Source organism: Aotus nancymaae, unplaced genomic scaffold (assembly GCF_030222135.1).
Source record: "Aotus nancymaae isolate 86718 unplaced genomic scaffold, 86718_ANA_hifiasm-v0.15.2.pri h1tg000053l, whole genome shotgun sequence".
Taxonomy (NCBI): domain Eukaryota; kingdom Metazoa; phylum Chordata; class Mammalia; order Primates; family Aotidae; genus Aotus; species Aotus nancymaae.
The window spans coordinates 28229632-28254450 of record NW_026988467.1 but is presented as its reverse complement, the minus strand read 5'-3'; the positions used below and the strand labels follow the sequence as shown (position 1 = coordinate 28254450).

The 24819-nt window shown below is 55.3% G+C and overlaps 1 protein-coding gene and 1 long non-coding RNA gene across 15 annotated transcripts in view; one reads left to right on the top strand and one right to left on the bottom strand.

Annotated features, from left to right (window-relative positions):
- The window catches only part of ADGRB2 (adhesion G protein-coupled receptor B2), a 36672-nt gene extending 26980 nt beyond the window's left edge, over positions 1-9692 (top strand). For 7 of the 14 annotated variants that reach the window (XM_064363606.1, XM_064363605.1, XM_064363604.1 and 4 more), the window contains 13 exons: positions 63-213; positions 396-465; positions 892-958; positions 1121-1206; positions 1504-1602; positions 3640-3811; positions 4171-4266; positions 4631-4670; positions 5367-5986; positions 8175-8210; positions 8530-8628; positions 8729-8785; positions 9203-9692. In XM_064363606.1, the coding sequence (XP_064219676.1) occupies positions 63-213; positions 396-465; positions 892-958; positions 1121-1206; positions 1504-1602; positions 3640-3811; positions 4171-4266; positions 4631-4670; positions 5367-5986; positions 8175-8210; positions 8530-8628; positions 8729-8785; positions 9203-9388 (1779 nt within the window). In that variant the 3' untranslated portion in view covers positions 9389-9692. The remainder of the gene's footprint in view (positions 1-62; positions 214-395; positions 466-891; positions 959-1120; positions 1207-1503; positions 1603-3639; positions 3812-4170; positions 4267-4630; positions 4671-5366; positions 5987-8174; positions 8211-8529; positions 8629-8728; positions 8786-9202) is intronic. The other 7 variants (XM_064363614.1, XM_064363609.1, XM_064363613.1 and 4 more) reach the window with 5 other exon arrangements.
- A 4723-nt stretch (positions 9693-14415) lies between these two features.
- LOC105708419 (uncharacterized) lies at positions 14416-15650 on the bottom strand. Its single transcript, XR_001105300.2, has 2 exons — positions 15447-15650; positions 14416-14506 (listed from the first exon to the last, which is right to left on the bottom strand). It is a non-coding gene; the product is annotated as an uncharacterized LOC105708419 (long non-coding RNA).
- Between the last annotated feature and the right edge of the window lie 9169 nt (positions 15651-24819).

The window sequence follows — 24819 nt, the reverse complement described above, 5'->3', positions numbered from 1 at the left end:
CCCGGCACCTCCTGCCCTGGCGGCTGCTCAGGGCCACTCCCTCCCATTCCCTCTCCCTGCAGGGCGTGTGCACCATGACGGCTGCCTTCCTGCACTTCTTCTTTCTCTCCTCCTTTTGCTGGGTGCTTACCGAGGCCTGGCAGTCCTACCTAGCTGTCATTGGGCGGATGCGCACCCGCCTCGTTCGCAAGCGCTTCCTCTGCCTGGGCTGGGGTGAGCAGGGCCAGTGCTGGACTCTGCTGCTGGGCCTTGGTGGGCAGGGGCAGCAAGAGAGGTTCAGCTTTGGCCCTGGCCCAGCTCTCTGGGCACAGAGGTCAGCTGGGCTGGGAGTCTGGGAGAATGAGGGGGCCCTGAAGACCCACAGCTGTCTCACTCTGGTGCCCCCACTCCCCCAGGTCTGCCTGCCCTGGTGGTGGCCGTGTCTGTTGGCTTTACCCGAACCAAAGGATACGGTACATCCAGCTAGTACGTGGCCCTCCCGTGGTGGGCAGTAGGGGTTAGTGGACCTGTTAGGGAACTGGACTGGGCAGCTGGCTGAAATCCTGGCCCATGCCTGTTGTGGGTTTTTGGGCAAATTCCTCCCATTTCTGAGCCTCAGTTTCCCTGACTGAGGGAATGTGCTGGGACTGGGTCATCCCTAAGGGACTGTTTAGTTCAGGAGTCAGCCTTGTTTCATCCCCATGAGAGCACTGGGGGATGAGCCTGATGTTCTGGACCTCTATTGGAGGGGAAACCAAGGCTCAGCCAGAGCCAGTGGCTCGCTGTCACCATCTGGGGCTCAGACTGCACTGGTGATGTGGGCTTGGGAGCCTGGGAGGACTGAGGGTTGGTGTTTGAGGGTGGGGAGGGAGCCTGCTGGGTGTCTGACACCCCTCTTCTCCCCCACCCCAGCTGCTGGCTGTCCCTGGAGGGCGGCCTGCTCTACGCCTTTGTGGGCCCTGCAGCCGTCATTGTCCTGGTACGTGCCCCGTTCAGCATCCTGGAAGGGGCGTGGCCCCAGAGGGTCATCCTGTTTCTCCCTCTACCTCCTCCTTGCACTCCAGCTCCCACGTGGGGATTTCCCTGCCAGGAGGGCACCTGGTGATCCTGTCTCCCCCACTCCACTCCACTGGGCCCCCAGGTGAACATGCTCATCGGAATCATCGTTTTCAACAAGCTCATGGCACGTGATGGCATCTCCGACAAATCCAAGAAGCAGAGGGCCGGGTAAGGGGAGGGCCTCTGAGACTTGGCCTTTCTGGAAATGGTGCAGGGAGGGAGGGACGTGGGTGCTCTCGGAGACTCAGGGCTCGATGATCCAACCGGGGCTCCCCAACCTTGGTGCATCAAGGTTGCAGGCAAGGTGGGCACCCAGAGTGCTCAGCCGCAGCCCCTCACCCACCCTAACCCAGCTCTCTCTCTCTCGTCTGCCCTCCCCTCCCACCCCACTCGGGGCTCACTCTGCCCCATCTCCTGGCTTCCCATGTGTTTCCCCCCTTCTCCCATGTCTGTGCCGCCCCCGAGGTCGGAGCGGTGCCCCTGGGCCAGCCTGCTCCTCCCCTGCTCAGCGTGTGGAGCGGTCCCCAGCCCCCTGCTCAGCTCAGCCTCGGCCAGGAACGCCATGTTAGTCGTGCCCCCTGGGGGGCGGTGGGGATGGGTGGGGCAGAGGAATTGGGGGGGCAGTGCCCATGGTGGGGGGAGGAGGAGGGATACCAGCCCAGTGCCCTGGAAAGCTTGCCCTTTCCTGCCAGTCGCCACACACTCTCAAGGGCTCAGCAAGAGGTGGCCAAGGCGATGAGGAGTGGATGTCTGTGCCTCCCACAGGTGCCCTATTCCTTCGCCCACCCTTGGATCCCGCCCCTGCCCCCACTCCCAGCTAATGTTCTATCCTGCACAGCCCCACACCCCCAACCTTCAGAGGCTCAGACAATCTTAAGCCCTTAGAATTTTTGAGCTATAGAACCTTAGAATTAGAATGATAGAATCTTAGAATAAGACAATCAGAAGCTAAGAATGTTAGAATGAGTGAATCATCGAGTCTTATCATCTGTCATAGAATCTGAGACTTAGCATTTCGGAGGCATTGAATCTCACACTCAATTGGAGACAGAGAATCATGGAGGTAGAGAATGATTTCACTGAGACCCCCGCCCAAGCATCTGAGAATCTTAAAATCCCAGCTATGCGAGGGCAAAAGGAATCCACAAGACCTTAGGCTCAACCTCCCACCCAGGGCCGGAAATCCATCCCAGCCTCCCTGACCAGTGAGGTCCAGCTTTATCTTGCACACCTCCAGGGTCAGGGAGGTCAGGGCCTCTGGAGGCGGCTGGCACGGTCACTCTGAAGCTCCCTCTGTCTTGGGCATGCCGTCTGCCTCCCTCACCCCGTCTGCACTAGCTGTTTCGATGCTTGAGCTTTGGAGTCGGTCAAGCTGTGTTTGTATCCCAACTGTGCCTCTCCCTGCCCAGCTGGGCACACTCCAGTTTCCTCATCTGTAAATTGGGATAATAATCCCCGTGCCTGTTAATTGGAGTTGTTTTGATCACTATTTGAAGTAATATATGTAAAGTGTTCAGTGTAGGGCCTGGTGGAGAATTGGCGGTTAATCAGCATAGCTCTTATTACTGTGATTAGACCCTCTCTTGGTCTTGGCTCCACCTCCAGGGGCTTCAGAGCCCACTATGCCCACCCCCTGCCAGGCTGAACAGCCCTGAACTGCTCTTCCTAGGGCAGGGCTTGGCCCCCTGCCCGTCTCTCTGCCTTGGCCTCCCCCGGCTGTCTCTGTGGAATGGTGCCACCCTCTGCCTTGCCCAGAGCTGTGCCTGACTCTCCCACCGGGGGTGTTTGTGAAGCAGAGTGGGCTGAGTGTGGCACCTGGCCCGGGAGGGTATGGTGGCCCTGCTGTCCCTCATGTGCTATAGCAGGTGGGGGAGGGGTGGGAATGGTTTGGATGCCAGGCCCCATCTGCTTTTGTTCTGCACTCCCCTGGCAGGGAGGCCGGGGAGGTGTAGGTCTGGTCCAGCCCCAGCTCTGATCCTTCTGACCAGGGCTCTGAGCAGTCCCTGGGAGCCTGGCACCTTCCCTGTGTGTGGGGGGAGTTCTGCTTCACTGGTCCTGGCCCCCCATCTTCTCCCTGAGGATTCGTGCTCAGGCGTCCTCCGTGTGCTCTGCCTCTTGACTCTTTCTGACTAGGTGTCGCATGCTCTCTCTCACTGTGGCTATTGTCTCTTTGTCCCTCTTCCTCTCCCTCTCCCCAGCCTCCCCAGTTAGGCTCTGGGGAGCCGTCCAGGCCTGTGCATTTTTAAAACCTCTTCAGATGATTCTGTGCAAGTTGGGGCTGAAATAGCAACTGCCTCTGTCTACCTTCTCTTTTCTCTCCCTTTCCACTGTCTGTGGCTCGGTCCCACTGCCGTCTGTGCGTCCATCCCCACCTTCCTGGTCCCTGCTCTGACCCTGTGGTTCTCTGCTTTCTGTCTCTGTCCTGTTTCTCTGGCTCCAGCTCCTCAGCCCCTCTCTGCTTGGGGACGTTACTGAGGCCCTGGGGTTTGGGGCCCTCCCAGTCTTGGGCAGCTGAAGGGCTCCAGCTGAGTGGAGGCCTAGGTTCAAGCCATCCTGTCCCCTGGAGTGTCACTCTGATGGGCTCTGCCACTGTCCCCTCAGGGCCTCACTCTGGAGCTCCTGCGTGGTGCTGCCCCTGCTGGCGCTCACCTGGATGTCTGCCGTCCTGGCTATGACAGACCGCCGTTCCGTCCTCTTCCAGGCCCTCTTTGCTGTCTTCAACTCCGCGCAGGGCTTTGTCATCACTGCTGTGCACTGCTTCCTGCGCCGAGAGGTGGGGCTGGGCCTCTCCCACCCCTGCGTGCCCACCACACTGTGCCAGGCCTCTGGCTTCTCCCCACTGTGCAGATGGGAGGATTGAGGCCCTGACTGGGGTGCTCCAGGCCCCAGCTGGGCAGCCCTTGGTGTGGAAGCTGATGGCCTGGGGTACCCACCACTGTCCCCTAGCCTTATCCTTGGCCTTCTGGGTCTCCTTCTCCCCTTGCACCCCACCCAGGCGTCATTACCTTCCCCAAGGCTGGATGTGCTGCCTTCTTTCCACACTTGCCTGGGCATCTGGGTGGGGAAGCACAGCCAGCTGTGGCCGGGGGCCCTGCAGTGGCCTCAGGCCCAGCAGGCTCCTTCTGTCTCCAGGTCCAGGATGTGGTGAAGTGCCAGATGGGCGTGTGCCGGGCTGATGAGAGCGAAGACTCCCCTGACTCGTGTAAGAATGGGCAGCTGCAGATCCTGGTGAGTTAGGGGGCCTGGCCAGGGCCTGGGTGGATTCTGGGCACCCCCCACCTAAGTCCTCCTGCCCTAGACCTTTCACCTTCCCCATCCATGGCAGGGTTGGGACAGAGATTGGATTTGATTCAGGCTTAGCCACTAACACCTGGGTGGCATTGGGCAAGTCCTTCCCCAATTCAGTTTTCCCAGCCATCAGGTGGGGCTGAGGTAGACCTTGCCTGGGCTCCGCTGGACTGTGGGCTGTGGGCCGTGGGCAGCCCTCAGGCAGGCAGACTGGGCAAAGCTGGCTGGGGAGGGCCTGAGCCCCCTCCCACCCTGATACATTAATCCTCCCTCTGCCCACCTGCCCCTCCCTCTCCGCCTATAGTCAGACTTTGAAAAGGATGTGGATCTGGCTTGTCAAACAGGTGAGTGTGCCATGGCAGAGCTGAGAATGGCCCTGGGGTTGGAGAAGAAGGGGAGGCCCCAAGCCCCATCATGGGAGGCCCTGATGGAGCTCTGGCTGCTGGAGTCCAGCTTTGAAGTTAGACAGCCCTGAGCTGGATGCAAGGCTGCGAATGTCCCTTACTGTATGGCCCTGGGCAAACAACCTGCCTCTCTAAGCCTCCGTTAACACACCTGTAAATTACAGAATTCTGTCCTCCCAGGACAGGTGGGAGGCTTAGGGGCATGCATGAATTAGGGGATGTCGCATCCTTAGCAGGACCCCTGGCACAGAATGTTATGTTATTATATCATTTCCAGATTCTTACCAGAATCTCTTTCCAGTTCTGTCTCTTGGGGAGTTGCTGCCCAGGGAGGTGGGAAGATAAAGCCCTTTGACAGTCCTGGGCTATGGGGTCAAGGTCAGGACCTGCACCAGGACTTTGGGAGCTGGGCCCTGCCTTTGTTTCTTGCCCTGTCTCACTGTGGGGACTTTGGAGCAGTTACCTTCTTAACCCCTCTTGTATGTGAGAGATTACCAGCCACCTAGCCATTTCTCCAGGACCCAGTTTCCTTTCCTGTCCAAGTGCAGAGACTTGGTACCTCCCCAGCCTGGGCAAGGGCACGTGCAGGTTCCTCCTCCTCAGGACTCACCCCCTCCCTCCCACTCCTGTCCCCAGTTCTGTTCAAGGAGGTCAACACTTGCAACCCGTCCACCATCACGGGCACACTATCCCGCCTGTCCCTGGACGAGGATGAGGAGCCCAAGTCCTGCCTTGTGGGCCCTGAGGGCAGCCTCAGCTTCTCACCATTGCCTGGGAATATCCTGGTGCCCATGGCAGCCTCACCAGGGCTGGGGGAGCCGCCGCCCCCTCAGGAGGCCAACCCTGTGTACATGTGTGGGGAGGGTGGCCTGCGGCAGCTGGACCTCACATGGCTGCGGCCCACCGAGCCAGGCTCTGAGGGGGACTACATGGTGCTGCCCCGGCGGACTTTGAGCCTGCAGCCTGGCGGTGGGGGTGGAGGTGGTGAGGATGCCCCCAGGGCCCGGCCCGAAGGGACCCCCCGGCGGGCTGCCAAGACAGTGGCCCACACTGAAGGCTACCCCAGCTTCCTGTCTGTGGACCACTCGGGCCTGGGGCTGGGCCCTGCATATGGGTCTCTCCAGAACCCCTATGGAATGACCTTCCAACCACCACCAACGACACCTAGCGCCCGCCAAGTGCCCGAGCCAGGGGAGCGCAGCCGGACCATGCCCCGCACCGTGCCCGGCTCTACCATGAAGATGGGCTCCCTGGAGGTGAGGGGCTGGAGGGAATGGGGGAGGGGGAGGTCTGCCTGCTGTGTGTCTGAGACTGGGCGTCAATCACAGGCTGCAGCCAGGAGGGGACAGCCTCAGCCTCCCCAGAGCGGCCTCTGTGTGAGTTACTGGGTGCATGTACACTGTGCATTTCTCCCTCCATTTCTGCACGTGGCAGCTCCATGGTGTCTGTGGATCCCTCACAGGCTGGGGCTTCACGCACTGGAAGCGCACTTCTCCACTCATTCGCACCTGCTTTAGGGCCGACTTTGGGGTGACTGGGTTAGGATGAGTCCTCATTTTAGGAGACTGTGGCTCAGGCAACGTACTGTGCTGTTGGGGAAGCCATATACTAGGGGGTGAGCCTGGGCCTCCTCGTCACACAGGTCTGAGTTCCATCTGGACTCTGTGATTGGCAGCGAGATGATGGGGCTTCAGTTTTCTCGTGTGTGAAGTGGGAATAACATAGCAGTCTTTTGGTAGAGTTGTTTTGAGGACTGAGTGATATAAAGCATTATTTTCATGTAGAACAGGTAGAAAGTGCTAGATAATTGGGGACTGCTGCTGTTAGCACCCCTGAAATCAGCTGCAGGTGCTGCCCACAGACCTGTGGTAACTGCCTCTCTCTTCCTGAGAAAAGCAGACCCTTCCATGCCCCTGCCTGTGTGTGTTCTGTGAATGCTCCTCCTTCCCTCTGGCCTCCTCGGGTCTACTCCCTGCAGAGGATCGCTGGGAACAGACAGATGGTAGTGGCCTGCTGTGGAACTCTAGAACATTCTATAGCTCTCTTGGAGGCATGAAGGGGGTGTGGTTAAGGAAAGGGGCAGAAGTCATGGCTTAGCCACAACTGGCTGTTCCTGCTTGGTCTCAGAAACCCACTCCTTATCCTCCACACGACCAAAATTAAGTTAGTAGCTAGGGGCTCGAAAGTTTAGTCTTTCTCCCAAAATGCTTCTGGAACATTTGGTGCCTGCTCCTGCCACAGATGGCAAAAACAGGAAGGCATAACAGAGACAAAACGCAACACCAGCGTCGAGAAGGGCACACCTGGCGTCACGGCGGGTTTTGTTCCGTGGACACCTGTCTGCTGGCCACTGAGGAGGGCGGACATCGGGCTCCTTGTGTGGGAGGCAGCAGCAAATGCAGCAGCGCTTTGAGGGGTCAAGGATGACATCCAGAATTCTGGCGTGGGCAACTGTGATGGGCGGAGGAGCAGGTTTGGGCGGGGAATTACAAGTGTCTTCCATTGATGTGAGCTGCTTGTGCAGTGCCCGTGCGGCATCAGACAGGGAGAGGTACCCTGTTGCCCCCAGAAGGAGAGATGTGGTTGGGATGGGGAGGATACACATGTGTGTGGTACAGGCAGGAGAAGGTGCCAGGGCAGAGTGTGAGGGCCTAGTGTTAGAGAAGCCAGGGTGGGTGGTGAGGAGAAAGCAGGCAGGTAGAGGGGAGGAAAACCAGGAGAAAGGGTGCCATGGGCCCGTGGTGGTGAGCATGTCCACAGGCCTGGGAGATCTAAATGATGGTCCTAAGTATCACCTTCGAAGGCCTGGGAGCAATTCCCTTCACCTCCCTGTGTCTCAGTTTCCCCATCTGTAGCCTGGGAAAGTCGGCCTTGGTTTCATGGGTCTCCTTGTGCCGACATTTTAAGACTCTCTGGTCTCTTTCTTGAGCAGCACTGGCTGCAGAACAGCTTACTGGAGCCTTGGAAGTGGTCTGGGGCAAGGAGGGCCGGGAGAGGCATGAGGGGGCAGAGAGGCCAGGGAGGCAGGGCTGGGTTTGGCAGGAAAAGGGGCAATGTGGGGTCAGTGGAAGGGTTCTGAAAGCCTGTGTTTGCAGGCAAGTGGAAGGCTCCAAGGGAAGGGGTAGCTATGGCTGGCAGAGAGAATGGGGCAAGATGGGGATGGATGCAGGGGTAGGCTCTAGGGCACAGAGAATGAGCCTAGGCTCTGATTCCATGTGGGCATCTGGCCCTGCCATGTTGGAAGTCTGCACTGTGTGTGTGTGTCTGTCTGTGTGCGGTGAGGCCTGCAAAACTGCCCCATGAGGATCCCCAATTTCTGGGCCTGGGTTGGGGGGAAGGTACAGCAGGCAGACCCCTGGGGTGCCAGGCTTCTTGTCTCTAAAGCCCCTGCATGTGGTAAAAAGCTTTTTTCTCCTCCACTGCCTCCTTCTTGCTCCTTCACAGCGAAAGAAACTACGGTATTCAGACCTGGACTTTGAGGTAAGGGCCGTGTGTGTGCTCGGCAGTGGGGCATCTGTCTGTGGTGTCTGTCCCCGGAGGGCTCACTCCTAAAATTAGTCCAAGCTCTGTTGCAGAGCCTGACCCCAGGATCCTAAGCCTGTGGGTTCCGTGGGATCTTCACATGATTCCCTCCCTGCCCAAGCCCATAGCTCCGACGTGAAGAGAGAACTAGATCTTGTCCCAGAGGGGCCGGCAGCAGGAAGGGATGTGGGGGGGCCAGGGTGCTGAGTGCCCTGGGCAGGGGGGGGATCATGGTGCTGCCCCGGGGAGCAACCCTCTGACGCCCTGCGGCTCCTAGAAGGTGATGCACACCCGGAAACGGCATTCAGAACTCTACCACGAGCTCAACCAGAAGTTCCACACTTTTGACCGCTACCGCAGCCAGTCCACGGCCAAGGTGAGGGCTCCTCCCATGGCTGCCCCTGCCCCAAAGCTCAGGGCCTGACCTGGTGCAGCGGCCCCTGGGGTTGAAGCCTGACCCGTGGCCCCCATTGCAGAGGGAGAAGCGGTGGAGTGTGTCCTCGGGTGGGGCGGCCGAGCGGAACGTGTGCACCGTGAGTCCCCCTGGGCTGGGTGGGGTGAGGTGGGCCTGAGAGACCTGTGCCCTCCCTACCCTCCTGTCCCTCCCAGGCAACTTCAGCCTGCCTCACCAAGGGCCTCCCATGGCATGGGCAATAGTCTGGGGCCACCCAGTGGGTGGGGAAGGTGCCACAGATGGTGAGCAGGGGTGGAGGTCCTCTAGGATTGGGAGGGAGAGTGGTCAGCAGGAGATGTGTCCCGGGGGCCACTGGGAATGGGTCAGGAGCCCCATCCTGGAACCAGGCAGGTCTGTATTTGAGCTCTGCTTTGACACTGATTGCTCTGTAACTTTGGGCATTACTGGCCCTCTCTGGGCCTCCTCAGTTTGTTCTTCTGTACCACGGGTGAGGATATTGGCTCATCTCCATGGGCCCCTCCTGCTCCCTCCACAGGATAAGCCCAGCCCCGGGGAGCGCCCCAGCTTGTCCCAACATCGGCGCCATCAGAGCTGGAGCACCTTCAAATCCATGACACTGGGTTCGCTGCCCCCCAAGCCCCGAGAACGGCTGACTTTGCACCGGGCGGCAGCCTGGGAGCCCACAGAACCACCGGATGGCGACTTCCAGACAGAGGTGTGAGTGCCACGCTGGACTGCCCACTGCATATAAATATATATATCTCTCTATTTTCACACTCCACTTTGGAACTACCCAGGAGCCAGCGCCCTCTCCCCTCTCCCGGGGGCTGGGCAGGGAGGCGCCGTGGACTCAGCCAGGCTGGGGGAGCCAGACACGGCTTGGCCTGGGGGCCCAGGGCCCTTCATTGTTTCTCAGAGGCCCCTCAGCCACTGGAACCCCATCTTCAGCCCAGCCTGTCCGTTCCTGTCCCGGGCTGGGGAGGGGGGAGGGGAAACTTTGTTGGGAATAAACTTCACTCTGTGGATTTTGCTGCTGAGCTGTTTGCTTCCCCCAGGTAAAGGCCCAGCTCTGGGACCCCTACTTTGTTCCTGTCTCCTGGGTTCCACTCACTTGGTCTCATCAGATTATGTGATGGGGTCAGGCCAGCCCTTCCTGGGAGGGGACGGTCTGGGCTCTGAGCCCATCTTTGTCCCTGACTCTCTGGGTGACCCATCCTTTCCCCATCTGGGTTGGGGTAGCAGATTAGAAATGTGGGAGGGACCTGTTATGGCTGGACTTGCCTAGTGGCTGTGATGGTCGTGGCTGCCATTCACTGGGGCACAGGGGCCAGACTGCCTGGGCTAGAGCCAAGATAGGGCTTAGTGACCTCGGTTCCACATCTGTGAAATGGGGATGGCAACAGTGCCCATCTCACAGGTTGTTACAGGGATGAAACATTCCTCTGTGTAAAGTGTTCAGCAGATACCTGGGACAGGACAAGCTCTTGAAGGATTAGCTGTTACCACGTGGCAGCCGGTCTCATGTAGTACTCTAAGCTAGGAGCTTCACACACGTGTCCCCTGGCCCCTCACAACAACCCTGTTGGAAGTTTTTAGGTTGCCCATTTTGTGGATAGGAAAATGAGGCCAGAGGTGGGAAGTGCCCTGCTCAAGGCCACAGTCAGAGGCAGAGCTGGGACTTCAAACCCCTGCTTGCTGGAGGTAGGGCTTCAGCTCAGCTTCTTGGAACTTGACCATGGCTGCAGGGGAGCTGAAGGTGCTTGGTTGTGGTGGAGATGCAGGTATTGAGCTGGGCCGGGGCTGGGGTGGGGTGGGGTGCAGGAGCCAGGCTGGCTTGGTGCCAGGGGCTGGAGGCTCGTGCTCAGTTGGATTTGTTACATGCCTGAGTGAGGAGATTCTTGCTCAGTTCTCAGGTGCCCAGAAAGAGGGGGCACAGGATGACATGTGGAAACATCTTCTGGAGTCAGGCAGCAGCTGGAGCGGGGGCACAGTTAGCAAGGTCACAGATCCTTGCTAACCTGGTCATTTAGCAACATGGGCACCTCTGGGTCCCTTCCCAGGGGCTTGGAGATACAGACACAGGTCACTGGACAGCTAAGGGAGGGTTAGGTGCTGCAGCAGCCTGGGTGGGGGTGACAGAAGTGACTGACTGCTGGAGTAGGGGGTATCACAGCTAATGGCTTGCCTGGAGGAACTGGAGGAGGGGTGGAGGCCCCTTCAGAGTTTCGCAGGCCTTGATGACACAGGCTTGCTCTCAGTCTCATTCCAATTCTGCCTGCTGTGAGACCTGGTCAGAGGAGCCGTGCGGGCAGAGTCCACTCAGGGCTGTGCTCCTAGACCCTCAGAGCTCCTGCGACTCACCCTTCCATCCCCTCCCTTCGGGCGGCCCCAGCACCTAAGTGTACACAGAGCTCCCTCAAGCAGTACCTCATTTGATTCAAGGTAGGCATTGTGACTGCCCCATTTTACAGATGAGTAAATCAAGGCTCAGAGAGGGGACATGACTTTCCCAAGCTCCCAGAGCTTGTGACTGGGACTTGTGGCTGGGAGTGGCAGAATCCAATGTCAGCCAGATTAGGCACCTGGGAGCTTTGTTCACCCAGGAGAGTGTGCTGTGCCAAGGACAGTGGTGGGCAAGTGTGGCTGGCCTTGGTGATGAGACCTGGGATCAGTAATGCCACCTCACATGTTTCATCCTCTCCTGGTGTGCTCTCGAATGTGTATTGGCTTCATCCTTTAAGGCCTCTTCCCCCGGGCCTGCCAGGCTTCCTCCTCTCAGCTCCCATCACTCTGCATTGCCCCTAGAGGGAAAGAAACTTTCTCTCTTGAATTCCAATTAGAAAACCCCCAAGGAAGGAAAGGCTCTGGTTGGCCCCAGGCAGGAGGCTGGGGCACTGTGATTGGCAGTCACATCAGGAGCCATGCGAGAGGGGGAAAGGGAGCAGGTCTTCAAAAAAGAGGGGCCTGTTCCTAGAAGGGGGGTTGCATAAACAAAGCCCCCATCCCTGACTGTGTACCACCAGACCCTGCTCCACATCCTGGGCCATACCTTCCTCTGACCACCACCCTAAAGGCCCTCTTAGTGCCTTTTCCTGTGCTCGCACCTCTGTGCTCTGCTGGTCCCCACCTCTGGGGCCCTCTGGGGCTGAGATGCGATGTGCACATCCCTGTCCTCCTGTCCATTCTTGATTTGCATCTGGTTGAAGAGGAAGTTTAGTATTTACCTTGTTGATTCGGCTCAAACACAAACCACAGCTGCCAGCAGAGGCCCCTGCTGGCTTTGGAACCAGCCACTTAGCTTTCGTGGCGTAGGGGCTTTGTCCCTCCCTAGCCCCAGGCACTGACCTGCTGTGTGACCTTGGACAGGCCACTGGACCCTGTCTGACTTGGGTTTCCCTATCTGTGAAATGAGTTGGCCCATAGCCCTTCCATTTGAGCTAATATCTAACAACCTGTCATTTCTTTCCTGGACTCAAATTTCTCACATAATTGCCCTCATTTTCGCTGCTTCCAATCTTCAGCCCTTCATCCACATGGCCCAAGTGATCTTTCCAAAATGCAGATCTGGCCAGGCCACTGCTCAGACGCCTTCTGCAGATCCTGGAATTAGCCTAGAATTCAAGGGCCTTGGTGATGTGGCCCTTGCATCCCTCCTCTGCCCATCTCTCTGACCTCTGTGCCTGTGCATGCACCATTCCTTCTGCCTGAAGCTCCCTCCTCACAGAGGGAAAACTCTCCTTTAGCCTTCCACACCTGGCCCAAGTAGCCCCCTGTGTGATGCTGTCCCTAACTCCCTGGCCCCCTAACTTCTGCACGGGGGCCCCCACAGCCCTTGCCATGCACTGTCGCTACTGCACTGATCACACAGAACTGCTGTCATCTGTGTTGGCCTTGCTCTGGTTTGTGCACTCAGAGGCCCACATGAAGCAGGCATCAGTGGATCTTTAGTGGGTGAAGGGTGGAATACACAAATCTCCCTGAGCATTGATTTCCTCATCTGCAAAACTGGGATAATGACAATCCCTACCTGGTCTCCCTTACTGAATATCCGGAGCATGACTTGAGATGATTCACTGGAAGCATTTTGTAGGTGTTAATCTACTCCTCCCACAGTTATTCCTTCCTCAACCCCAAATGGGAAGCCAGCCCTGGATGCTGTCCAGGGTGCTGAAAGTGACTTGTCTTCTCCCAAAGGATGAGGAGACAAGACTGAGGCCCACACAAGCTCAGATGCAGCCTTTCCTTGCTCCAGACAGGCAGGGTCAAGGGTGAGCAGACTGTCCCTACCTTCATGAGAACAGACCTTGGGAGATTTCCAATAAAAATACAGTGTAAACTACATATGTGATTTAAAATTTTCTAGTAACCATTCTTTAAAAGTTTAAAAAGGCAAAATTAATTTTAATAATATATTTCATTCAATATATGAAAAAACAATCATTACAACATATAATCAATATAAAAATGACTGAGATATTTAGCATTCTTTTTTTATACTAAGTCTTGGAAATCTCGTGTATAAAACACATGGGCCACGTGTTTTATACAAACAGTGCATCTCAATTCAGTCTCACCACCTTCTGACTGCTCAGTACCCCCATGAGGCTACCATGTTGGACAGCACAGCTGTAGGCAGAACAAAGGCAGCGACCTTGAGCATGTGAACTCAGTGCCCTCTGTGAAAAGGAGGTACTTCTCACAGCCTGCCTCATGGGGCCATGGAGAGGGCTTGAGGAGCTGATGGAGGGAAAGTTGCCAGCACAAAGGAGGTCCAAAGCCAGGGTTCCTGGACTCCACATATCCTGGGGATACCAGTGGGGAGGGAAGGGGTATGGGGAAGTAGGGGAAGGTCCTGAGGAGACCTGTGGACTGGTATCAGGCCTCCCTCAGCAGGGCTGGGGGAAGGGTGCACCCTCACCCTCACCCCTGCAGCCCCAGATTCTGGGAGAAGGGAAGCAAGTTGAGGCTAGATTTGAACAGACACATGAAGACTCAATTGGGCTTAAATCATTTCCATTAGGCACCAATTAAAAGGAAATTAGGTGGCCTGAGGAAGGACCTGGTGCGGGATGCTGCTGACTTCTGCTTCTCTGGACTCATTTCCCTTCGGGCTTCCTCATGCCCACCCTGGCAGCTCATGGGGTCCCCAGTTGGGGCTTTCCTAGATCCAGTCCCCAGTACCCACCACATTCCTCCCTCCACTCCTCCAAGGCCACCTTCGCCAGGAAGACTTCCACCCTCTCAGGTCCTCAAAACACATGCTAAGTGTCTTAGGCAGAGGAGACTCCATTGAGGGTTTTGGCCTTTAAGGAGAGTGAGAAGCTAAGGAATAGTGTTGAGCAGGGGACTGGCATGATCAGATTTCTACCTCAACACGATTTCTCTTGAGTGGATGGAAAATGGATTGGTGGGGGCAGGGACACTGAAGAGTGAGGGTGGATGCCGAGAGACCAGTAAGGAGGTGATGTGCGTGAAGGAGACTTTAACTAGAGGGCGCTGTGGAGGAGGAATGGAATTTCTATGTGTGTAGAGGGTAGAATTGTCAGCACTCAGCGCCTGGTGTGGACTGGGTATCAGAGAGGAGCCAAGGATGGCACCAGGCCTTCTGTCTTACACACTTGGATGGACGACCCTGCATTGGCTTACAGGTACAGGAAGAGGACCAGCTTTGATGGAGACAGTCATGAATTTGGCCTTGGGCATTGTCTTAGTCTGTTTTGTGCTGCTATAATAATGCCCGAGACTGGGTAATTTATAAAGAACAGAGATTTATTTCTTGCAGCTCTGGAGGCTGGGAAGTCCAAGGTTGTGGGGGCCTCATCTGGCGAGGTCTTTCTTGCTGCATCATGTTATGGCAGAAGGCAGAAGGGTGAGAGAGAGAGAAAGAGAAAAAGAGAGCAAGAGATTGAATTCAAAGACCCAAGCTCTTTTTTTTTTTTTTTGAGACAGATTTTCACTCTTGTTGACCAGGCTGGAGTGCAATGATGCAATCTTGGCTCACTGCAACCTCCGCCTCCCGGTTTCAAGCAATTCTTCTGCCTCAGCCTCCTGAGTAGCTGGGACTACAGGCATGCATCACCATGCCCAGCTAATTTTTTGTATTTTTTTTTTTTTTTAGGAGAAACGGGGTTTCACCATGTTAGCCAGGCTTGTCTCAAACTCCTGACCTCAGGTGATCTGCCCGCCTCAGCCTCCCAAAGTGCTGGGATTACAGGCATGAGTCACCATGCCAGACCCCAAGCTCTTTTATAATCAGCGTTAATCCATTCATGAGGGTGGTGCCCTCATGACTGAAACATGCCCCCCCCCATTAGACCCATCTCCCAACACCATTGCATTGGAGATTAAGTTTCCAACACATGCATTTGGGAGGACACATTCAAACCACAGCAGGCATGTTAACTTTGAGATGGTCAAGTGGGGATGTCAAGTAGAAAGCAGGCAGTGGAGCACACAGGGCTGGAACTCAGAATGAGGGGCTGGGCTGGAGTCGTTACTATGGGAAGAACCAGCGTTGAGGTGGGTTGTAGAGTGGGGTGGGAGGTGAATAAATCAAGGGACTACAGGCAGTTCTGGAAGTGAAACTTTGAAAAGGGGGAGACTGCCTTTGTTCAGAACAGGTGAAAAAAAAAGAAAAGAAGGAGAGAAAGCTGAGGGCCTACTGTAGTCTCTGAAAGTGAATTAGCTGGAGAGGATGATGGAAGATTTCCATGAATAGAGAGGCTGTTCCTACCTCCTCCCCAAGGTCCGACATAATGATCAGAAATAACCAGCCTTACCTTGGGAGGCTGGGTCCTGAGACCCAATAATGTGTATCATCACAGAGATTAATTCTGCTCATTTGTTGCACTTCAGGTTAGCCACAGTTCCTGGAGGTGGGATTGGGGTTGGGGGGACACTCAACAAAGCCCAGACTTTGTTGGAAGACCTTCTGGAAGGATGGGACTCTGGACTCCATGGGGAAGGTGGAGATGCAGGCATGGTTCCCCAGGCTCCCTGAAGCCCTCACCCCTACTCCTCCTGAGCAGGCAGAAGCAAAGGTGAGCCCCACCTCCCCAGGCCTCAGCTTCCCTATGGACCTGCTCCAGGATGGTGTGTCCCCATCTCCTGTGGTGGCACAGCAAAGCCTCAGCCATCAATCCAGTGTCCCTAGAGTCAACCAAGAAAGTCAATATTTAATTTGGGCACCATGTTAATGCCATCGATCGCCAGCTCCCCCCTCCTTCCTCAGGCTCATTTGTCACTTCCCACTCACTGGGGATGGGGTGGGGTGCAGCCTAGTAGAGGCAGAACTCAGCCTAGAAAACCGGCCTGCATGTGGAGGTGCTCCCCTGAACCACCCAGCTTCTAATCCCCCGAGAAACACTGAGCTGCTTTGTCTGAGTTTCCTAAGCGCCATCCCTGGGGAGGTTGGGGAGATGGAGAGGGGAGGTCAGCTTTTCTCCCAGGCCCCAACAATGAGTCTAATTCCCTTCTGGGGCTATACACAGAGCAGGTGTGGTTGGGGGTTGACTGAGTGAAGGAGGGCTAGCACCTGTGACTTATGCCACTGGGAGAGAAGTGAGAGCAAATCTTGAGACCTGGCTCTGGATCCTTCCTGGGTGCCCAGTTCTGCATCTGTGTGATGCTGTGGAAGCCACATGAGGGCCCTGAGATGAGGTCCATCTCTAGGCCCCAGAGAGAAGGCTGAGGGAGACTTGAGCTTAGATGTTTAGAGCTCAGCTGGGTAATGAAAGAGCAGCTACCTCTTGCGGTGCATGAAGGAGACTTTAACTAGAGGGCGCTGTGGAGGAGGAATGGAGTTTCTATGTGTGTAGTGGGTAGAATCGTCAGCACTCAGCACCTGGTGTGGACTGAGTATCAGAGAGGAGCCAAGGATGGCACCAGGGCTTCTGTCTTAAACACCTGGATGGACAACCATGTCGAAAGAGGGGCTTGGGGAAGGGCAGGGCCCATTTAAACAAGTTGGGCTGGGTCCAACTTCCAGTTTGTTCTCATCAGTTCTGTGGATCCGGATAGGGGCCCCTCAGCACTCTTCCCCAGTCAGGCTCACCCATCCTTAGGGAGGGAATGCCTGCAGTCTGCTTTGGGGGCCAGGCTTGGGTCCCAACTGCAACTCCATCCCCAACTTGCTGAGTGATCTTAGGCAAGTTAAGTAACCTCTCTGAGCCTTAGATACCTCCTCTGAGAGATCTCTTGGACCTTGGTCACTTTGTACTGTTTTTAGAGGGTCAGGGATGGGCAGGAGCAAGCCTTGATGGTCCAAGGAGGGCATTTCCCAGAGTTCTCACAATGAGCAGTTCCCAAACCTGCTGACAGCGCTACTGTCTTCTTCTGACCTGTGGGGCTGCTTGCCGTCAATCAGGCCCAGGCCACAATGGCGCCCTTGGTCCTCCTCATTATCCAGAGTGCACGAGCCAAGACCGTGTCACTGTGGGGATGGCTGGGCAAGCCCTGCCATCTAGCACTGGGTGACCAATGGGCAGACTGAGTTCAGCTTGGGATGCCACCACGACAGTAACGACATGTGTGCACACACATAAGAAATTCTGAGGCCAGGCGCAGTGGCTCATGCCTGTAATCCCAGCACTTTGGGAGGCTGAGGCGGGAGGATCACCTGAGGTCAGGAGTTTGACACAAGCTTGGCTAACGTGGTGAAACTCCACCTCTACTAAAAACATAAAAATTAGCCAGGTGTGGTGACAGGTGCCTGCAATCCCAGCTACTCAGGAGGCTGAGGCAGGAGAATTGCTTGAACCCGGGAGACAGAGGTTACAGTGAGCCAAGATCGTGCCTTTGCACTCCAGCCTGGGCAATAAGAGTGAAACTCCATCTCAAAAAAAAAAAAAAAAAAGTTCTGCTTCCATGAACTAATCCAGAATTTTGCAATTGAAAATCCGAAAGGAAGTGGTTTTCATTCTAGCATGTGCATAAAGTATGCTTCATGGATTAGTATTATTTCTATTATGAATGATGCATACATACTCCCATAGGAGTGCCAGTCTTCCCAATGGATGGGATATAAATGTCTTAATCTGGCCCATTTGACCTACTCTGATCTACTGAGTCAACCCTTAAGTCAGGAGAGCTTGACTTGGTCATTTATTTATCAGTAAACAGTGTCTGGTGTCAACCCTGTGCTGGGCCTTGGGCTGGGCACCGATAACGTAGAGATGAGGAAGGCATAGTCTCTAAGAAGGAGCCCAAGATAGAGGAGCTGCGGGAAGAGAGGGATGTTGTTTCCAGGGGCTTCCCCTTGCTCTGTGATTACAGCGAAGGCTCTCACTGTGGCCCAGGAGGGCCGGCATGCTCTGGTCCCTGTCCATTGCTCTGTCCGAATGTTCTGCCACTTGCTGTCGCTGACTGAGCAGCTCCACGGCCCCCTCCTGTTCCTCAGACACATTTCATAGCTGCTTCCTCCCCAGGGCCTCTGTGTTTGCTGTGCCCTCAACTTGAAAGTCTCTTCCCTGGCTGTCTGCTTTGCTGCCTCTCATCTTTTGATAACTCCTCCAATGCCACCTCCTCAGAAGGCCTTCCTTGACTACCCCTTCCCCCTGCCAAGTCATTTTTTAAAAAATCATATCACCTAATCCTTTTCACAGCATCATTTCTCCTGATCTGAGTTTATATCACTTGTATCCTATTTATTGTCTGTCTCCGCCACTGGACTGTGAGCCCCTGAGGGCAGAACAGGGTCAAACATTCATATTGTTACTGGACAGGATAGGAACAGCATAGATATTGCTGAATGAATGAATGAGGAGATGTTGGGAGGGGGCTGTCTAGGAAGCAATTAGAGCTGAAGATCTAGTTCCTAGTGCCCTGCCGCAGGCAGAGTCTGTGTCTGTGCCTCTAGTGGGGTGCGACGGGCTTTGCCTGTGCAGGCCTGAGAAGGGGAGAACCCCATAGGACACCAGCCTCAGGGCATGCATATTTCAGAAGGCTCATTCCTTGAATATTAACTCACTGCCGGACTGGCATCCCTGACTGCTGCTGAATTTTTCACTGTCAGGGCCAGTGGCTGAGGGGTGTGGGGGTTGGGAGGACAGCATATCCGTGTCCAGAGGGCCACATGCACTTTTGTGTGACACTGTCACGTGCAGCTGTTTAGGCAAGGGCTTGCTCCCAGGTGGCCGTGCATGGATGCTGTGTGTAGCTGCATCTCTGAGCATGTTCTGCACTTAGCTGGCCTGCAATGCACACAGGTGAGTTGTGTTTTACATGCTCTCATTTCCAAGCTCAACTGAGGGAAGAAAGGGCCCTTTGAGAACATTCAGTTCCACTCCTCCCATTGTGCAGAAAGGAAATCTGAGGCTCAGACGGGAGAGGTTGCTTGAGGTCACGCCATGGGTACTTGGAGGATGAGGGCTAAAGCCCCGTGAATAGTGAGCATTTATTGAGAGCCTGTGATGGTACCTGGCAGTATGTTGGACATGGGGGACTTTACTAGACAAGCCCACAGTCCAGGAAACCAGGCTTGGGGAAGAGAAAGACAGACATGGGCCTGAGCATTAGGCTACAGAGCACGAGGGATTTCCTCTGCCTTCAGAAGAGGGTGTCAGGGAAGACAAGGAAACACTTGCACTGAGCTCTGAAGACTAATAGAAAGCTCAGCAGGCAGAGAAAGGGGAAAGGGCACTCCAAGTGGAGGGTGCCTCGTAAGCAAAGGCACGAGGCATGAAACAACTTGGCAAGTTTGGGGAATTGCAAATAGTGCAGGTCAGCTGGAGAGGATGGGCTGCGGATATGGGGCGGTGAGATCACAGTGGCTTTGTGGGCCATCATCAGGGTTTGGATTTTATTCTGAGGACTGGAGGGGAACCACAGAAGCAGACTTGGGTTTTAGAAGGATTTCTGTAGCTACGGAGGAAAAATGAATTCAACCAATACTTTTGAGCACTCAATATGTGCCAGGTACCACGCTGGGTGATGAGGATGCAATTCGGAATGAGGCACATACAGTCTCAGCTCTGCAGTGTATTAAGAGACACACAGACAGGTGTAGTAGGGAGGAAGCTTGGCACACAAACAAGAAATACCCCATTTCTGTATTCACTTTAAACCAACTCCAATCTGACTCACTCTAAATGCCTTCCTATGAGTTGGCAAAAAATTTAATCTCAACCGTAACTGAGGCTCCCTCCCACCTCTTCCACTGGTTTGTGCAAGGAGCTGCTGACCTCACCTGTGCATGGGCACAGAAGAGGTGCCTCCTGTCTTCGGGCTGCATTGGTCACACACAGGTGTCCATTGTCCTAGCAGTCCTTATGGTCCCATGAGGTTCAGTGACTAAGCTGTTCCCCTGCTACTTTGGGGCACTGAGGCTGGTACCCCAGTGTTTGCATGTCAGACACCCCAAGTGCACTACCACACATCCCCACAACTCCACCTGTCGGGGAAGCTAGACACAGGTCCCTGCCACCCAAAGGGCCCTCAGCTTCTGCACACTCTGCAGCTAGCTTCCGTCTCTCCTTTCTCTGTCCTCTTCTCCTCATCCCTCTGGAACACCTGACACAGCTGCTTCCAGAAGGTTAGCCTTTTCCAAACTCAGAATGAGCCACCAGACTTCAAGCAGCTTTTGTGTTCAGCCCTGCACAGTTCCCCGAGGCTAGAAAAATCAAAGCGCTTGGCTACCAGCTTGCAAGTGGGAGGGGAAAGTACAGGAGAGCAAAGCAATTAATATCTCAATCAATTGTCCTGCCACTAGAGTGAATAAGCCATTAGATACCCAGGCAGTGACTGCTCTGAGAGAGGCAGGCACATACTGGGGGCTGTGGGAGCTCAGACAAGGGGCACTCACTTAGATCTGGGGGTCAGGAAAGGCCTCCCAAGAAGGGGAGTTTCTGCCGGACTAAGCCCTGAAGACAGCAAAGATTAGGCCAGGGAGGCCGTTTCTGGAAAAGGGTTGAGGAGCTGACAATTGCCCTATATGAGTGGAACTTAGCCCCAGAGAGGGACTGGGGCTGAGGGACTTGAGCTGAGGGATGAAGAGCTCAAGTCCCAAAGTCAAAGTTTGGAGTCTATTTGGACCATGAGATGCCATTGAATGATTCTAATCAAGAAAGAGACACAACCGGATTCCTGCTTAGAAACACCACATGGCTATGAAGAATGGATGGGGAGAGGGTAAAACTGGTGGCAGGAAGAGCAGCTGCCAGGTGTTCCAGGGACTGGGACGGACAGAGGCAGCTCCCAGGGGTAACTGCCAGGAAGAAGGGAAGGGGACAGGACCTCGAGGTGGGGGAAGAAGGGAAGACAGATGTTAGAATGACTCCCCTTTCTCTTGCTGGGGCTCGGGCTGGGCAGGACGATGGCGGGTAGGCGCCAGTGGGACTTCCAGGGAGAAAAAGGAGGTCGGACGCTGGGGGAACCCTCCTCGCACCCCACCTCTGCACTCCGCGATTCCCAAGCTTCCCGCTAGGTGGAGGGCTGGTGCCCCGGAGACCGGGCTCCGCCTCCCATCCTCCGCCCCTCACCCCAGAAGGATGGACTTGACTTGGGCCTCCCAAACCCCACGTCACCGCACGCGCCACCCAGAGCTCCTGTGTCTTGAGCCATCAGCTGCCCCCACTCCAGGGCTCCGTGGCAGGGGCATCGTCTTAGGCACTTCTGCCCAGGTGCCTCCCTGGGCCTTTCTGTGCCCACGTATACAGGATTGTTTCTATGCTCGCGGCGGCCTCGGCCACTCCAGCCTCGCAGACTGCCGGGTCCTCGCAGCTACATCCTGCAGCCTGGAGCCTTCCCTGTTCGCGGCGCCACGAACGTTCTCCCACGCCCCACCCTCGAAGCCCTCCTTCCCTCGACCCACGCGGGAGGAGGGCCCCATGCCTCTCAGAGGCAGGCTACCCCTCTTCTAGGCCTCTCTGGACTCTGGGACAGGATCTAAGGTTGGCCAGGGCTGGGCAGAGCCAGATAGAACGCCGGGCCTAGGGCGGAGTCAGGGAAGGCACCCCAGCCGCGAGTGTGACCCGAAGGCAGACCGGGGGCGTGGCCAGAGTGGGCTGGAGGCGTGGCCGTCGGCGGGGTGGGATCGGGATCCCCAGAACCTGGCAGCTTCCTCTTCTTTCCCACCCTAGCCAGTTCTGTCGCCCAAAGCCCCACCCCCGCCCTGGCCCCTGGTCCAATAGGCAGACAGAGCGACCGTCGGGAGGCTGCTGGTTCCACTTAACAGAGATCGTTATTTGGGAGGCCGCGCCCAGTTCTCTGGAACTGCCAGGCATTGTTGGGCGGGGTGGGGGGAGCGCATTCTCCGGGCCTGCGCTGCACCCCCTGACACCCACCCTCCACGTGCTTCCATCCTTTTACAGGTAGACAGCTGGAGGGCCTGGGGCTTAAGCCCCGAGCGGGAGGAACTAGTCAGGCGCTTGCGCCCCCCACGAAGCCCCCCTTCCCTTCAGTCTGCGCTCAGGCCCAGAGCTGACTCTAAAAATAGACCGAGGCGAAGGAAAGTGCCCATCCAGGAGGGGATCAGGGAGGCCTGAGTCACCGTGTCGGGAGAGCCTTCTTTCTTTCCCCCCGCGCCGCTCCCCCACCTCACCTCGAGGGCTGAGGACGCCTGGATGGCCTGGATGGCCGGACATCACTTCGGCTCTGCTGGCCCGACTCTGAGCCCTTGGCCGGGCGGTGCCTACCTCCCAGGCCGGGCGAGCGGTAGCAGCCACAGCCGGGAAGGATTAGGAGTTCCTGGGCCTGATTTATTTGGTTGTTTTCGTGCGTCTGGTGGCGGCGCCCCCGCCTGGCAGGACAGTCACGTCTGCATTGCCCTTCTCTCCCACCCAAGCTCAGGGGGTTGTCCTAGGCTTCAGGCTGGGGACCTGGGCTCACAGCAACACAAAGTCCCGACCTGGATATTAGCGGTTCTGGAGCAAACACCGCCATTCTTTAGATGAGAAAACTGAGTTCCAAAGGGAGGAAGAAGCTAATGGCACAGCAGAGTGCCCCATGACAGCTCTGGACTTCACTCAACTTCTAGGGCCTGTTTCCTACTATATAGGTGCTTGAGCCGAGGACGACACCCAGGTTTATGGCCCATTCACCTGTCATTTGGGAATGAGACATACTTGGGATTGTCCTGATGATGGAAATAATTTTTTTTTTTTTGAGACAAAGTCTCGCTCTGTCATCCAGGCTGGAGTACAGTGGCACAATCTCAGCTCACTGCAGCCTCCACCTCCTGGTTCAAGCAATTCTTCTACCTCAGCCTCCCAAATAGCTGGGATTCCAGGCCCCACCAACACACCAGGGTAAATTTTTTTGTATTTAATAGAGACAGGGTTTTACCATGTTTGTCAGGCTGGTCTCCAACTCCTGACCTCAGGTGATCTACCCACCTCAGCCTCCGGAAGTGTTGGGATTACAGGCATGAGCCACTGCGCCCGGCCAAAATAATTTTTTAAAAAGCAGTGGTGACATATTGGGAGTCACACACACCTGGCTTCAATCCCACTTGGCAAGTTACCATCTCTGACACCTATTTTTCTCCCCTTCCAGATGTACAGAGGAGGATTAATGGGTCGTGGTGTGGCAAGCTCTGGAGGGACTTAGCTAAGGTGGTATGGGGAACGGTCACGGGGTGCTTGGATGGATCAGGAGCACCTGGTAAACTGAGGGGTATATGAGGCCTGAATGGGGGGGGGGTCAGAGGAGGAAGGCATCCTGGCCCTCACACAGGTCTGGCTCACTTCACCCCATTCCCGTTCCCCTTCCCCATCCCGAGGAGGGGACCTGTTTAGATCATTACAGGTTTAAGACTCTTAGACTTGGGAGGAATGGAATGGGCTCCAGAGTCTCCAAGTTCAGCCTTCCCTTGTTTTCCAAGGGCAGGAAGCCTCCTAAAGCCAAACAATGCATCAAGACAGACCCTGGCCTTGAACCTAGGCCCCCAGTCCCCTAGTCCCAGGCTCTTTCTCCCACCCACCCACTACCTGTCCTCTTTTGTTTAGACACACCAGTGTCCGGCCTTTTCTGAATGGTCAAGGCTGACAAATACTCCAATTGGTTTTCTTTCTTTACATATGATTGTTTAGGCTACTTCATGGAAATAGGCCTTATGTCTGTCAGAAATGCCATTGAACTCTTAAAGCTACATGAAACCAGCTATGTAAATAATGAAATGGGGAAAATGTCAGAGATGAATATGGGTATAAGATGTAGGATAAGAGTCTGCTTAAATAAAAATAAGGTACCTAAAAATGAACATTGTTGAGTGTTTACTATGGGTTTGGCCTTGTCTCATGCATTATCTCATTGAATCCTCACAATTCCATGTGGTTGGTGTTATTATTATCACCCCTTTTACAAATATGGAAACTATGCCTCTCAGAGGTGAAGGAATTTGCCTAAGAGAACAAAGCCAGAAAGTAGCAGAGCCAGGATCACACCCTCTCTTAATCTCTGATTTATTTTCTGCCTTGGTGAAACAGTTGGGGTTTCTCCCTGAACTTTCCCTTCCCCTGCTCACTCCCTTAGCCTCCTTTCTAGCCAGGTCATCAGGCCTCTGCTGCCCAGGCTCTGCTGGGAGGAGGAGGAGCTGGGCTGCCAGAGCTTCTCTCCACCCAGAGATTCCAGGATTCGAAGAATTTATGAGACCAACTGTCTGAGGTTCTTGCATGCAAAGAAAGAATCTGGGAGTCCCTGAATGCTCCCGTCATCACCAAGCATCCCCCAGGAGACTCCTTAGTTTGCACTTCATGGAGGGGAGTTTGTCCTCAGGAGGAGCTGGACTCCCTCTTTCATTCATGCAGCAACTATTTATAAAGCACCTAGTCTCTGTCGCAGGCTCTAGGGAGAAATGGTAACAAAAGCAGCTCCTTCTGTGGCTTCCGGTTTAGCAGGACATGAAGACACTCAGGCAAATCAATGGCCAATAGTTGATGATCCTCCTCCCTCCTCCAAGCTTCTGCTCAGATCGGCCCCCTCTGGGGGCCTGTTCCCAATTTCCTTCCCCACCTCCAAGTGGGAAGGAAAGCGAAGATAACCTCAAAGCTGAACGTCGAGGGGAGGAAAGACGGCCAAGGAACTGTGTGGTGTGGTGGTGAAGATTACACACTCTTTCTGTGGTGGCAATGAGGGTTACACACTCTCATTGTATGTCTAGAATAGCTGGCGTTTATTGAGTTCCAGGAACCAAGCTCAGCACTTTAAATGTAGCAT